The sequence below is a fragment of the Crocodylus siamensis genome, chromosome 3 (genome assembly GCF_052110815.1).
Source record: "Crocodylus siamensis isolate JL-2025a chromosome 3, ASM5211081v1, whole genome shotgun sequence".
Taxonomy (NCBI): Eukaryota; Metazoa; Chordata; order Crocodylia; family Crocodylidae; genus Crocodylus; species Crocodylus siamensis.
This window is the reverse complement of record NC_143397.1, coordinates 139,601,373-139,615,928: the sequence shown is the minus strand read 5'-3', so window position 1 is coordinate 139,615,928 and position 14,556 is coordinate 139,601,373. Positions and strand designations below refer to the sequence as shown.

Below are 14,556 nucleotides of genomic sequence, written 5' to 3'. Positions count from 1 at the left end.
CAGTACCTAAATAGTTAAATGACATGGCTATGCAGAAATGGGAAATCTGAGTCAAAACTTCATCGTAGTTGAGCGTACTTAAATAATAGATTGTCGTTCAGACATATTTTTCTGGAGATATAACATTTTTGCTTGCTATTGATTAAGAATCTGGAATTTTTCAGAATGTGGGCATTTTTGAAGCTATCTCCTTTTAGTTTAACTAGATAGCAGTTAAACAGGACGTAACATACATTCTTCCTCTCTCTTAATAATGTGACGCATGCCTCAATATTTGAAGTTTGGCCTCAGATTAAGAATTTAATCTACAAGGGGCTTGAGATAAGAGAAGGACTAGGCGGCTCAGGGATTGGTAAGGAGATAGAGAGAGATAACTCTGGTTGACCAATTCAAATTTAACCAGGTTAGCAGTGAACAGAGAAAGCCCTTTTATCCCTGAAGACTGTGAAATGACTTAATAGTGATCCCAGTCTAGTTTCTAGTGGGTAAGTATCCCACTGTAGCAGATCCTGGCCTCCGAGGGCTGTCATGATGCCACAACTCAACTCCTGCCCAAACTCCAGCTCCTTGGGATAACCTCCCTTCCTTCTTGCTTGCTACACCTTGATGTACTTATTCTCAGTGTGAAAGGGAAGCTGCCCTAGAGCCCCAGAGTAAGCCTAGTCCAGCTCCACTTTGCCCCTTTGAACACTCCAGCATGGCCCTCCAGGCCCTATTAGTGCCTCAGGGCACTGGTCACCTTATGAGCTATTTGTGGTTTCTGGCTGCCCCTATAGCCATGCCCATGCCTTGCAGGTGTCACTCTGTCACCATTTGCCTTTCTGTACAGGCTTCAGTTTCTCAGCCTTAGCCTACAGGTTACGCTGGCTTTTGAGACTGTCATCTCCATTGCTAGCCTAGCCCACTGGCTTTGGCTGCCCCTCTCTTGTGCTCCTGCTCCTGGTGGGGCTCAAAACCTGGCATACTCCTCAGGCATCCCTGTGGCCTCCTTTCCATGCCTAATAGCCACATCCGGTCCTGTGGTAAAACTGCAACAAATAATGCAAGGCAGCTCTTTTAAATAAAACATTCAAAGCTTCCGCTGGGTCATCATACTACGGCAGCAGCCTTCTCCCAGCTCATTGGCCCTCTATGAGCCCCTGGGGTACCTGATATAACCTGCAGCTTATAGCCCTTGCCTGCCTGAGCTAGCAGGAGCTCTTCTCCATGCAGAGCTCCAGGCTTCTCTGCCCTGCTGCTTGAGGAACACAGGCTTGTAGCTCCTGAGCTCTTCTTCCCTCCAGGTGCTCTCCTGATCGGCCACAGATGTGCCATCTCAGCTTACTGCACCTAGGCTGCTGTTGCCCCCTTTTCTGCCTTCTCTTCCACAGATAATCCCTGTTCAGTTGCCTGGAGCCCTTTCTGCTGCAGTCTTTCTCTTGAAGTAACAGGAACCCCTGGCTCCGTTACACACACTAACTTAAAAAAAAAAATCATTACGATAGTCAACTCTGTTGACTATGTTAACAGTGCTGTGCTGGGCCTTTGGAAACTAAACTGTCCTTCTACCAGATGAGGGTTAAGTGATGTTGGAAGGTCAGAGTCAAGGAGACTGGGAGCATCTACACGTGATGCTACGTCACCATAGCAATGTGCTGCAACGACATAGCATCTGTGGGCAAAAACTGTGATGCCGCTGCTATGTCGTCACAGCAATGTGCTCCCTCGGTATAGCGCATTGCTACAGCAACATAGTAGCTCAAATAACTGTTTGCTGTTGACACAGCACAGTAGGGGCTGTTACTGCACCGTCATTAATACTTCCAAAGGGAAGTACTAACTGACAATGCAGTAACAATGGCGCCATAGGAGCACGTGTCCCATTTTATCCGAATTTCATAGAGAATTTTGTTTTCTGTGGTTATTAATCCAATGCCTTTTCCCAGCCTCAAGTTCACTTTAAATAAAAATGTGGCCATTTTTCAAAATACACTACAGGACACAATGTGCTGCTTTCAGAGAAATGGCATATTAGCATTTGAAAGAACTGATGGGAGTGCATCTTTGGATAAGGGCTTTTGTTCAGTGAATTACTGAATGTTATATCCTACATGCATATTACTATGGTAATTGAATTATTTGCCAGTGACAGCATGGTATATTACACAAGCCTTTTGCCATTTTCCATGATGCGGTTCCTAGCAAAGAGCACTGTTTATCAAGTTAAAATTTACAGTATGACATATAGCAGTAGTGATTACTACAGTAGTGGTGGATGTGGTTTTGAAAACATGAAGGGAGAAGAAAGAGCAATTACATTTTTCTCTGTAGTATTTGATAGCATGAGTGTGTTTTCTTTTGAGCTGGAATCTAAAGGAACAGGAGTAAGGTGCATGGAAAAAGCAGCTTTGGTTTGGCTAACACCTTCAACCTGAACTCCCGGATGGGTGAAAGCTCCAGTCCTTAGAGGCACTAAACTGGCACGTGCACATGCAAACACACATATGTCCACACATATGCTATCTCCTGTGCATGCATCTCCTCCTCTCCTTTGTCTCCCCAAACACAATTATATTGTAAGTTGTGTAGTGGGAACAAATACCAAATGTCTTTGATATCAGAGACAGCTGATAACTGCAAGAGCTCAGCTTAAAAACATTACAGACCTTAACTCAATCTCTTTGCTCCTCCTCTGTGGAGGTTGAACTCCAGGTATGAAGTAGATATAAAGGTAGGATATGAAATGCTAGAGCAACATAGAATAACTGTTCCTTCTGAATTTCAAGAATGAAACCCTTCCAAAAGCTGGCCAATATGTAGTAGCACTAAATATAATTGCACCTAAATATCTTTCAGCCTTCCATTCTAATTTCTCAGTCCTATTCAGTTCTGAAACATGAACTAGCTTTGAGAGTAGTTTTGACCTATGTGATGCAGCACTAGAAGGTTTGCAAGATGCTCAGTAGCTTTGATGTTCTTCGTGAGATAGAGCAGTTCCATCTTCTCCACATCTGAGTCCTGGAAGAATACTCTCATCTACAAAATGGAACTTTCTTTTCTCTACCTAATGTCTACAACACTTTTAAGTATTTAAAGCATAGCTTCCACAATGTCTTATTTGCAATACTCATAGTGTACAAAGTGAAAATATACCTGGAATAATGAAATGAAAAATCGTTACAGAGGGCATGGATTACTGTGGTTAATGCTGGAATTAGGAGACCCAGAAAAAAAAATCCTAAGAGCAGCTCACTTCTAAAAGCATGAAAGGAATATAGACCTAAGCAGGTTATTCTATGTATAGAACTCTCACTTTAAATTATTTGTGTAGGAAGGGGTAGAAAAAGCGGCAAGTAGCATTGGTGAATGATAGTATTCCTTTGTTACATTGTCACAGGAGGAGATTATCCACTTTTCTTTCTTCTTCCCCAAAATAAATCTTAATGTCTGACTCTGTATTATCTCTGTCCCAGATATGCACAGTTGGTAGCTATGGAGTTCTCCATACCAATTGCCTTACTTAAAGTGGATACATTGTAGAAAGAAAGTAGAGCACAATTACTTGTGTATAAATATGCTGCTGCTAGGTTTTTCCTTTTTTTTACAGTGGTACAGGTTGATAACTGCTGGCATTTGTTCTTTGAGTGCCTAATCCTCCATGCTGTGTTCTTGTCTAATGGTTGAGGCAGGTTAACCAGATGCTGGGTATATGAAGATGTTGTGTTGTTGGTAGCTTGCTGGGTCAAATAGATTGATAATCAACCTTTACTCAGACCATCCTCCAATAAATGCTGTCTGATGGGGGCAATGCCATAATTTGGGTTTTGCTTGCATAATATGTTTTTATACAGTGGATTTATCTACTCCTTTGGCTGGATCTTGATCTCAACTGGTTTTCTGTTGACTCCATTCTTAAGTAAGGATAAGAAGACTCAGGTCCCTTTGTTTCATGCAGTGCTTTGATATCACAGTATCAAAATAGATCATATTGACCTTCAGAGTATCCTCGTGAAGTGAACCTAGCCTGAGGATAAGCAAAGCTGCAACAATTGAAGGAGATGCCAGTTCCTGAAAATCCATAAGGCAAAGCTTTTTCCCCTAAAACACACCAAAGAATATTAGGTATTGCTTTACCTGAGTATTGTTCATTGACTCTATCTTTATTTTCTCTTGTGGCATCAAAATACATCACTATATGCCTGCTACATTTTTCCTTTGAGCAGTGCTTCCCAGTATTTACTGTGTTTCATTACCTGCAAGCTGCAGGCTGCTGCAGAGTAGACTGTGACACTCAGATCAATTAAAGCCTAATGAAAAGAGAAAGAGCCTGTGAGACTAAGCCACATGGAATTGTCTAAAGGTGCAGTTTAGGTAAATCATGTCCACGGCACTCAATGTTAATCCTCTACATTTGTTTACCTAGCAAAACTGCCTTCCCAGTTTTTTGGTTTGTATTTTCAGCTGCTTGAAATACAGATCTACAGCCCCTGCAATGAAGTGCTCCAGAATTATATGCAGGATTGACTTGATTAAGTGCTATGCTGGGCTCTCTGTGTTTCTTCTGCAGGTCTTGATGCAACATTTTTTTTCTTAATTCTCATTCTCCTTCCCTCTAACTGGAGACATTTCATTTACAAAGGGTGGGATCACAAGCAAAATTGTCAACCTGATGCTAGTTAGGTGGTTTCATGGTTACTGCAGTGTTGGATACTAAAACATTTAAAAATCTATAATACATACAATAAATATGATCCCCTCTTAATTCAGTCCCTCTTGTATTCCCTCTTTCCCCCACTGATTCTAGCTTCAGCTCCATCTACTTTCTGAGCTGCTTTGTGAGGCATCTAGGCTCTTTTTATTTAATTCCCTTCAGATGGCACATCTTCCACAACACTCAAAAAAACTAGCAAAGTCATGTACTGACCTATTTAATTTCTGTCTCTTGAATGAACTGCTCAACACAATTAGGCAAGTGGCTTGAGTTTAGGAAGGAACAACCTGAGTTTATGGGCCAAGGAAAAGGGTTTTCTTCAACAGGGTGATTAACCAGAACCAATTACCACATTTTCCAACCTTGATCTTGTCCACACTAACAGAAAGAGCTAAGATTAAAATGTTCACATCATTTTAAGATGTGCTAATGCTCTCTAATGGGACATGTTTTGCCAGGGTAGACAGAATTTCAAGTGCAGACTCACGATTGTGTTGTTTCTAAGGAGTCGTTCAGCCAAAGATCTCAAAACATTTCACCAACAAATTGTTATTAATGAAGTTGAAAAATGCCCTGGCGAGGCAGGAATAGTTGCTGAAATGTTCTACCATTGTAAACCATTTTGTGTGATATTCAAGGCAGTTCACATTTAGCCCATGTAACTGTTTCCTTTGAAACCCACCTTTGTCTCATCACATTCTATTATCCTCATTATCAAAGGTCAGCTTTGCTGTCCTATCAGTTGGCTTCTCCAAAAACCAAATCCAGGATGGACTGCTTACACGTGGATTCAACATCTTTCCAAAAATGGACTGCAGGAGTGCTACCTTCTTAATTAAACCCCTGATAAAGGCACATTCCTACAGTGCTTGCAAGAATGTGGCCGAGGGATTTTAAGGTAACCACAGTTAGCTAACACATTTTAAAATGGAACGTGTTCTTCCTTGGGCTAGGCGCTAAGTCATATTTAATTTAGACTGTGACTTCACTGCAAAAGCCAGTGTTGTTTTAACACCAAGATAGCTAACTTGAGATCATTGTCTTGCTGTAAAATCCTAGTGGAGACAAGACACTACTTCACTGCAGCTAGCTGAACTAAACCTGACACAGGCAGAATAGGGTTACGGTAATGTGATGTATTTTTCCAGTATAGACATGACCTGAGACTGGCTAGACTACTTTAAAACCATTTAAAGGTAAAATTTTGCTAGCCTTTGCTTTTGTTCCCAATTTTCTTTTTAATTCTACATGTGCCTTCAGGATCTTTCTCGGAATTTTCCTTTTACCCAGTTTCATATATCACCTTTTGGAGTACCAATAATTTATGTTTGGTTTGAAATTAAAAATAAAAAGCACACTGTACCTGCAGCTAGGATATTTAAGTCCAGTGTTGTAGTTGTAAAAATAGTCTGTGTCTTATTGTATGTTTCTGGTAGAGATCATTCACTGCAAGTTTACAAAATGTCTGTCTTCACCTTTCACGAAGCTGTCACACTCTCTTGCTCAGTATATAATCTTGCTCCTCTCCTACATTAACCTCTCTTTCTCTGCTAACACATTAACTCTTAGTTCCTTCCTTTATTTTCTCTTTTGTTCTTAAGTGTTTCCATAACCTCTTCCTCCCTCTTGTCTCTCTCATCAAAGACGCCTGTCAGCAATTCTGAAGTCACTCCCCTTGCCTCTTTCTAGTATCATTGGCCTTAATTTACACTGTTAGAAGATGCCTGTGATAATACAGGAAGTTTAATTTCTAGCTCTCTTTGCAGTAAAGTAATCCCACCCAGTTCATTGGTTTCCCTGGGTTGCACTGCCTAACTACTAGATCATACACTAGGAGGCATGTTGTGTACAGTGACATCACAGGAAGGTATGGATTAGTAGGGGCTTGGTGTGCTGTATGGAGCTCTGTAAATGAAAGCAGACGTCGTTCTGTTTTTGCTGAGTGGCATGTCTTCCGATGCAAAGGGGTCTTCCTGCTAGGTACCAGGGTCAGGGCGAAGCAGCTGCTGTTTTATTTGTCTTGGTGGGCACAGAATGTTAATACTTTTCCGCACATCTTTTTGTGTCCCTCCTGCTCTCCTTAGTGGAGACTTCATGTTTTTTTCTCCATTTCTGTACTTCCTCAAACTAAAAAGAGCATAACAGTCTGAATTAAAAAGCACATTTTGCTCTTTGTGTTCAGAAAAACATGAAACCACTTGGAGTAGTAAGGGCAGCAAGGAAATCATACAACTGGTTTGGCCCAACATGAGAGAGACCTGTGAGACATGTCACCCTAGCACAGGGATAAGCAACATTTTTGGTCAGAGTGCCGAGAAACCCCACAATGTCTACCTTGTAAGGTGCAGGAGTGCTGGCATGTCATGTCTTCTAAAAATTCAAAACCTGGTGACAATAAATAAAGCTTTATTTACTACCTTTGTTCTTGTGTATTTTTGGGGGGGGATGGGGGGAGTTGTTCTTTTTTGTTAAGCATGTTGTGATGAGAGAGAGAGAAAAAAGAAAAAAATTAAATTTAAATTACCCACCATCTCTGCATTGTGTATTGTAGCATTACAATGGGCACAGCTACACGTGGCCCTGACTGTGCATTTGGTACTGCTCTGTCCTGGCAGTGCACGGTTATTTTTAGATGCTATATCGCTGTAGCGATGAGCTACGGCAATGTAACTCATTGCTACAGTGACATAGCATCTTGTGTAGACATGCCCAGTGATAATTTAAATAACTAGGAAAAGAAACAGTGTCCTGAAGAGGAAGCCTTTACCTTTGGAGTGAAATATGTGTATTTGCACCTATTTTGATTAGTCCTCCTTTGATTTATGTTTTCTAGGACAAAGAAGGTCAGCCATTGCTATCGCATCACCTACCGTCACTTTGAGAGGACTTTGAGTCAGGAAGAGGTGCACAATGTTCATCAAGCCATTCAGAAGTCTGCAGTAAAGGAACTGGGAGTAGAGGGGAGATTCTGACATCCCTGAGCTGAAGATCAGAACTTGAAGTCATTTTGGCATATTCTCTGCAATGAAAGAAAAGGATTTTGTGGCTGCGTCATGTCCGGAAGCTTTTTGATAAATGGGGAGTGGTAGAACTTTAAGATAATAAAGATTACTACTGAGAAATCATTGACAAAGCACTTGCTCATTGTTTTAAGAAAGGGGGGAAAGCAATAATGTAAGATTTCCCTCCTGTTACATTAAGAAATACTCTGCCTGGTGGTTTTCTGTATTGTTAATTGGTCCCTGGGTTCCATTAAAGTGTAAACACTTGGCATTATTTCTGGGTTGACAGGATCTTCCGTCCACATAATAAATGAAGCAAAACAGAGACACATTTTAGCTCGAAGTAGAAGAGCTATTTGATTTTCTTCTGCCCCTACCCTGTTCCATTTTTTTTTAAATTAAAAATGGGGTCTTCTTTTTCTACAAAAGACTCCTTGAAGTATACTTGAAGATTTGAGGTCCAATTGAAGTTAATTTCCTAGGGTTTGGGTTTGGTCCCTTGTAGGACCAGGTGTGGATTATGACACTGAGTGCAAATCTAATCTTTCTCAAAGTCCTGGGTGTTCGTATGTGGCTTCTGAATCACTCCCAGCTGTACCCAGACAAAATGGAAGGAAGCCTCCTAGCATAACACCTCTAGCTGCATGTTTCACGTGCTTCAAATCAGTGTTCCTCAGATGTGCAGTGCACCATGGCAGACAATATCTGTTCTCCTATCATCACCAAACATTGATAGGACATGGAGAAAGAAGGAAGGCTTGAAAGAGAAAGCGTATGAATTCCCATAATGTTACATTTCCTACTTGAAATCATCCACTCAAAGGCATGACCTTTAACGTAGAAAGCAGAGCTTTGATAAGACCTCCTTCTGTTTCAGGCACCAGTCACCTTATGGGCTGCTTGGTTCTTTCATGCCAGGTTATAATAAGCAAATTCTGGCAGTGGAATAATGCTAGAGGCCTGTGGAAATTTTCAAATGGTCTGATAAATACTTGATGAGGCACTGCAGATGCTGATATGGCAGTGTGGGCCTTGTTTTTGCTTGTAATGGCATTTCATATAGTCTTACAGGTCATATACCAATCTGTTAGCTGTGCAAGGCTCATTGGACCCTCTTTAGGGAAGGGGGCAATAAAAGCAATGCATTGAAAAACAATCTAACAGTGCTTTATCCCTTATCAAGACAAGCATGTATTCAACCACAAGAAGCCAGCTACTCACACAGATGTGACACAAGCAGAAAGCTCATTGTAATTTCATTATTCAACAGACTTGGTTGTATAAACACATTCTTATCTAAATCACCGCTGCATTACCCAAGTAACTTGATTATAAAGTGATACACTAGATTATCTACAAGGCAAACAGAATAGATGCCATTTATACAATAGAAGAGTTACTTTGGCTGTCTTTAAACAGTAGTATTTAGAGAGCAAATCCCTCTAACCATATTATACTTCATTTGATTCCCTCCTATCTTTTTATCTTGGCCCTTTCCTTTTTACAGTGCTCAGGAAGGACTACCACAAACAGAAGGGCTTTTTTTAAGAAGGTTTGCTTGCTCTTTGGTACAGTCAGTTCGTCTCATGTTACCACATGGGGAACTCAAATCATGCATAATGGGTTGTGGGTGGGATGTTCACTCTTTATGCTGTACTAGGAGAGAACACAGGGCATCTATTCACGTGCTCTGGGGTGGGGGGATGTTTTAATTAGAGTGGCTCTGAGAGCTGCTCTAATTAAAGTGCCCGCAGCATCATGCGTATTCAGTGCCCCACACTTCAAAATGGCAACAGGGGCACTTGGACTAAAGCTCGTTCCATAAGTTTTAGTTCAAGCACCCCCACCACCATTTTCAAGTGCGGGGACTCTGAATAGATGTGAGGCAGAGGCTGCTGGAGTGCATTAATTAGCATGTTCCAGCAGACTTGATTAAGCCAATTAGCACATGTTGGAGCAGACGTCTGGCATGTGTATAGGTGCCCACATGGTTCTTTTTGCTGTGCAAAAGCACCAAGATCAAATCTCTTGAGGAGAGATAGCTCCCTTGATGTGCCTATGCCCTGGCAGGGGCATATTACAAAATCCCCCTTTCACTTGAATAGGGAATCCTTTGTCTATATCTCATTCCATCCCTTGCAAAAAGACAAGACAGATGCTATTCTGCCTACCAGACACCTAAGTTCAATCCTATTCCACCCTGCTCAGTCCACAAAAAACATTAATATAAATGGTTGATGGAGGGTCTTCCTCTTCTTCTTCACTGCTGCTTATGACTCAGTCATAAGGCAAAGATGATGGCACTTGCACATACAAGACACATTACCAGTTTTTCAGGGACTGAAGCAGGGTGGAATAGAGTTATATGCAGGGGCCCAAGAATCAGAACTTAGGCACTTAATCACTAGAACAGCATCTGGTCCATAGTTTTTTGAGGCAAGATCAGTTTTCCCATGTTTTTAATTAAATCAATTTGCATGGCCTGTGTGTTTAGGGAAACTAACCTGGAGAATGCTGTACAATGAACCTTGTGTCTCACAACCAGAGAATAGATTTAATGGCTTGCAAGACAGCCGACATGTTCTTGAATCAGCCTGTTCCACAGTCATAAATGTATATTGTTTTTGGCATAAACCAGGTTGAAAATGGACTGTACTCAGCAGTACAGATATGGGGGATGTCTTGAATCATAGAATCATAGAAGTAGGGTTGGAAGGGACCTTGTAGATCTTCAAGTCCGACCCCCTGCGTGGGCAGGAGAAAAACTGGGCTCAAATGACTCCAGCCAGGTAGGCATCAAGCCTCTTCTTAAAGACCCCCAGGGCAGGAGCCAGTACCACTTCCCTTGGAAGTTGGTTCCAGATCCTAGCTGCCCTGACTGTGAAGTAGTTCTTACAGATGTCTAATCTAAACCTCCTCTCCAACAACTTGTGGCCATTATTCCTTGTTATGCCAGGGGGCGCTAGGAGAAACAAGGTGTCTCCCAAACCTTGTCATGGTCAAGGTGGCTAGGATCTGGAACCAACTTCCAAGAGAAGTGGTGCTGGCTCCTACCCTGGGGGTCTTTAAGAGGAGGGTCAATGTACACCTTGCTGGGGTCGTTTGACCCCAGTACTCTTTCCTGCCATGGCAGGGGGTCGGACTAGATGATCTACTCAGGTCCCTTCCGACCCTAGAAACTATGAAAATATGAAATCCTTCTGGTCCCCGCTAGTGAGTTTATAGGTGGCACCAGTCTTCCCTCCCCCCTCAGCCTTCTCTTGTGAAAACTGAACAGGTTCAGGTCCCGCAGTCTCTCATTGTAGGGTCTGCCCTGTTGTCCCTGGATCATGCAAGCGGCCCTCCCCTGGACCCTCTCAATGTCATCCACATCCCTTCTGAAGTGGGGCGCACAGAACTGGACAGTACTCCAGCTGTAGCCTGACGAGTGACACGTAGAGGGGGAGGACCACCTCCTTGGCCCTGCTTGAGATGCATCTGTGGATGCACAACAAGGTCCGGTTAGCCCTGCCAACCGTGACCTTGCACTGTTGGCTCATGTTCATTTTGGAGTCAATAATGACTCCAAGATCCCTTTTTGCCTCCGTGCTGTCAAGGGAGTTTCCCATCTTATAAGTGTGCTGCTGGTTACTACTGCCCAAGTGCAGTACCCTGCACTTGTCAGTATTGAAATGCATCCTGTTTTTGTTAGCCCACCCCTGTAATCTATCCAGGTCTTGCTGCAGTCTTGTCCTCCCTACTAGCATGCTCACCTCACCCCAAATTTTGGTATTATCAGCGAATTTAAACAGGGTGCTTTTCACCCTGTCATCCAAATCACTGATAGATTGAACAGCATGGGCCCAAGGACCAAGCCCTGGTGGACTCCACTGCCCACTTCTCCCCAGGTCGAATATGACCCGTCCACCACCACCCTCTGAGTACGACCTTTGAGCCAATCTGCAATCCATCTGACTGTGTAGGCATCAATGCCACAGTCACCTAGTTTTTTAATGAGGATGGGTTGGGAGTGTTAAAGGCCTTGCTGAAGTCCAGAAAGACTACATCCATGGCGACACCTGCATCCAATGCTTTTGTGATCTGATCATAGAAGGCAATCAGGTTGGTCTGACATCATCTGCCCCTAATGAAACCATGCTGGTTGCCCTTGAGCATCATCTCTGAAGCCAGCCCATCACAGAAGTGCTCCTTGATGATCTCAAAGAGTTTCCCTAGGATTGAGGTAAGACTGACGGGCCTATAGTTGCCCGGGTCCTCCCTCCTCCCTTTTTTAAAGATTGGGACCACGTTGGCTATCTTCCAATCATCTGGCACCTGGCCCGAGCACCATGAGCGCTCGTAAAGCCACGCCAAGGGCCCTGCAATAACCCCTGCTAGCTCCCTCAACACCCTGGGGTGGGGAGCATCTGGACTTCATGTCCAGCCCCTCCAGAAGCTCTCTAACCTGGTCCTCCCCAACCTGAGGTCTGGAGGCTTTCCCCTTGAGTCTGTCTTGCATCATGGTGGGGAAATCCTGGTCTCTGCACAAGAAAACGGAAGTGAAAAATTGGTTAAAGAGGTCTGCTTGCCCAGAGAATCTTGCAGGGGCTCCATATTTCCCGGTGCCTTCTTCATCCTCCCTATATATTTGAAAAAGGACTTTTTATTATCTTTGATCTTGGACGCTAGTCCTAGCTCTATGTCCACCTTAGCTTTCCTGACAGCCCCCCTACAGGCCCGAGCAGAGGAGGTTATTCCTGTTTGGAGATAGCATCCCCCTTCCACTGGTTGTACGCTGCCTTTTTGGCAATCAGGCATTCCCGGATGCCCTTGGTGAGCCAGGGGGGCTTTCGGGCACTCCTGCCCCCCTTGCTTCTTGTCAGGATGGTCACCCCTCGGGCCCTGAGTATCGTCTCCTTAAGGAACAACCACTCATCTCAGGTACTGAGTTCCCCTGCTCTCCAGAACCCCAGCGCCTCTCCCACTGATCTCAACTCATTGAAGTTGGCCCTCTTGAAGTCTAGGGCTACCGCCTTGCTGCAATTATCAAACCCCTTTAGAAATGAAACGATAAAAGATGAGAACTCTGGAGTTAATTTTACAGAGGCTTCACTGCCAGTTATTAGCAGTTTTCCAGATTTCTTATTGAATGGACTTCACTTTATTAATAAACAAGTGATGTCACTGTCTTGAATCTTGTCTGTGAATAAGAGTATCTTGTAAAACCAAGGAGTTTTGGACTGTGATTGCAAAATACCATAGAAATTGTTCATAAGAGATCTGATAAACTCAGTGAACCTTTTAATTTGAAGTCAAAATTTTAATGCTAAAAAATTCACTCCATGGCCCACAGCTTCTATAAATGCTTTCCACATGAAACTGGCTAGAAAACTATACCCTGTATAGCGGGAAGGTGCTGTGTCTCTAGCAATCCATGTCAGTTTAACCGCCAGGCTGGATTATTGTAAATCATTGTATTTAAGCATGGACATGTTGACCTTAAAGGTTTGTCTGATCAGCCCATGGCATTTCAGTTCTTTAGTAGCACCAGTCACAGAGGATGCATAAGCCCCGTGCTATATGCATAATTCCCCACTTTATAAAATACATGTATGTCCAGTTCCAGTTCTCAGCTCTTTATGGTTCCCTTGACATAGGCCAAATTTTCCTAAGGATCTACCTCTCTCTGAGATCACATATTTTCTTGGCAGATACATTCCCTTTTTGTGAACCCAAGAGCATCAACTTCAAGGTTGCAATGTGGCAGCTGGCCTGAGGCTCTGGATCCCTCTTTTGGAGGAGGTGAACATGACTATAGAATGTACTGCTTTTGGAACAGAATTCAAAACTGACTTTTTTAAAGGAAAAGAGGAGAAAGAATGGGAAAACAAGATGGAGAAGGGGATTTACCTCACAAAAAACAAATGTGGATGTCTTCATTCAAGAACTAGATTAGACCTTGTAGAGGGGTGCATGGTGCACTAACTGATCCCAGGTGTGGGCCTGCCTCAGTCAAGATGACCACAGGTGAATGAGGATGAAAAGGGATAATAGAAAACTCCTGTTCTAGACCTGTGAGTTTGGATCAGCTGATGAACAGCGGAAGAGTTGGTCCAGCATATAAACTGACTCCAGGCTAGAAGAAGCAGTCTGGCCTAGAGTGTCAGGGAAGAAGAAGCTCTTGCAAAGCAGGTAAGCTGTGGCCCAGGAATAGGAGGGGCTATTATCAGGGCAGAGAAATCCCTCCCTCAGTAAGTGAGTTTACCTGGATGGGTTAAAGGTTTAGCTGTGAGCTATTTCAGTTCACTTAGCAAGGTATATTTTTGCTTTTTCCATATTTACATCCTGAAGGGTTACAGTTGAGTGTATTGAGTAAAGCAATCTGTGGTTTGGAAGCCACACAGTGGGGTGCCATGGCACTGCAGCTTGAGCCTTTGCATGGGGTAGGAATGCAAAGGGAGCTAAGGCCTGGGATCTGCAGCCAGAGCCAGTGGGCTAAGACCATAGGTGGTGGAAGGCTGGAGCTAAGAGGGCTTAGTCTTACCAAACTGGGCCAGTGACAGTGGCTCCAGTGCCACCACCACATCCTGCCACTCCAGCGCCATGCTCAGTGCCTTGGCCGTGTACTCTTCTTCTGCCGTGCATATGGCACCAGTGCATGCTGGCCCTGCAAGAGGAAGGAGTGGGATCAGGCAGGTGTGACCCCTACAACCCCGCTCCCCAAATAATATTTTTCTCCTGTCACTTATGGCTACAGCCAGAGACAGGGGCTAAAGCTGAGGGGGCTGAAGCCTGGACAAAGGGGCTGGAGCTTGAGTACCCAAACCAGAAGGCTTTATGAATGGAGATTGAGTAATGCCCACAAGGCCTGGCTGTGGTAACGGG

General features: G+C 43.4%; 1 protein-coding gene across 4 annotated transcripts in view; it reads left to right on the top strand.

Annotated features, from left to right (window-relative positions):
- Positions 1–7,812, top strand: part of FARS2 (phenylalanyl-tRNA synthetase 2, mitochondrial) — a 423,711-nt gene extending 415,899 nt beyond the window's left edge. For all 4 annotated transcript variants that reach the window (XM_090039337.1, XM_090039340.1, XM_090039339.1 and 1 more), the window contains one exon: positions 7,524–7,812. In XM_090039337.1, coding sequence (XP_089895463.1) covers positions 7,524–7,662 — 139 coding nt within the window. In that variant the 3' untranslated portion in view covers positions 7,663–7,812. The remainder of the gene's footprint in view (positions 1–7,523) is intronic.
- Positions 7,813–14,556: the final 6,744 nt, after the last annotated feature.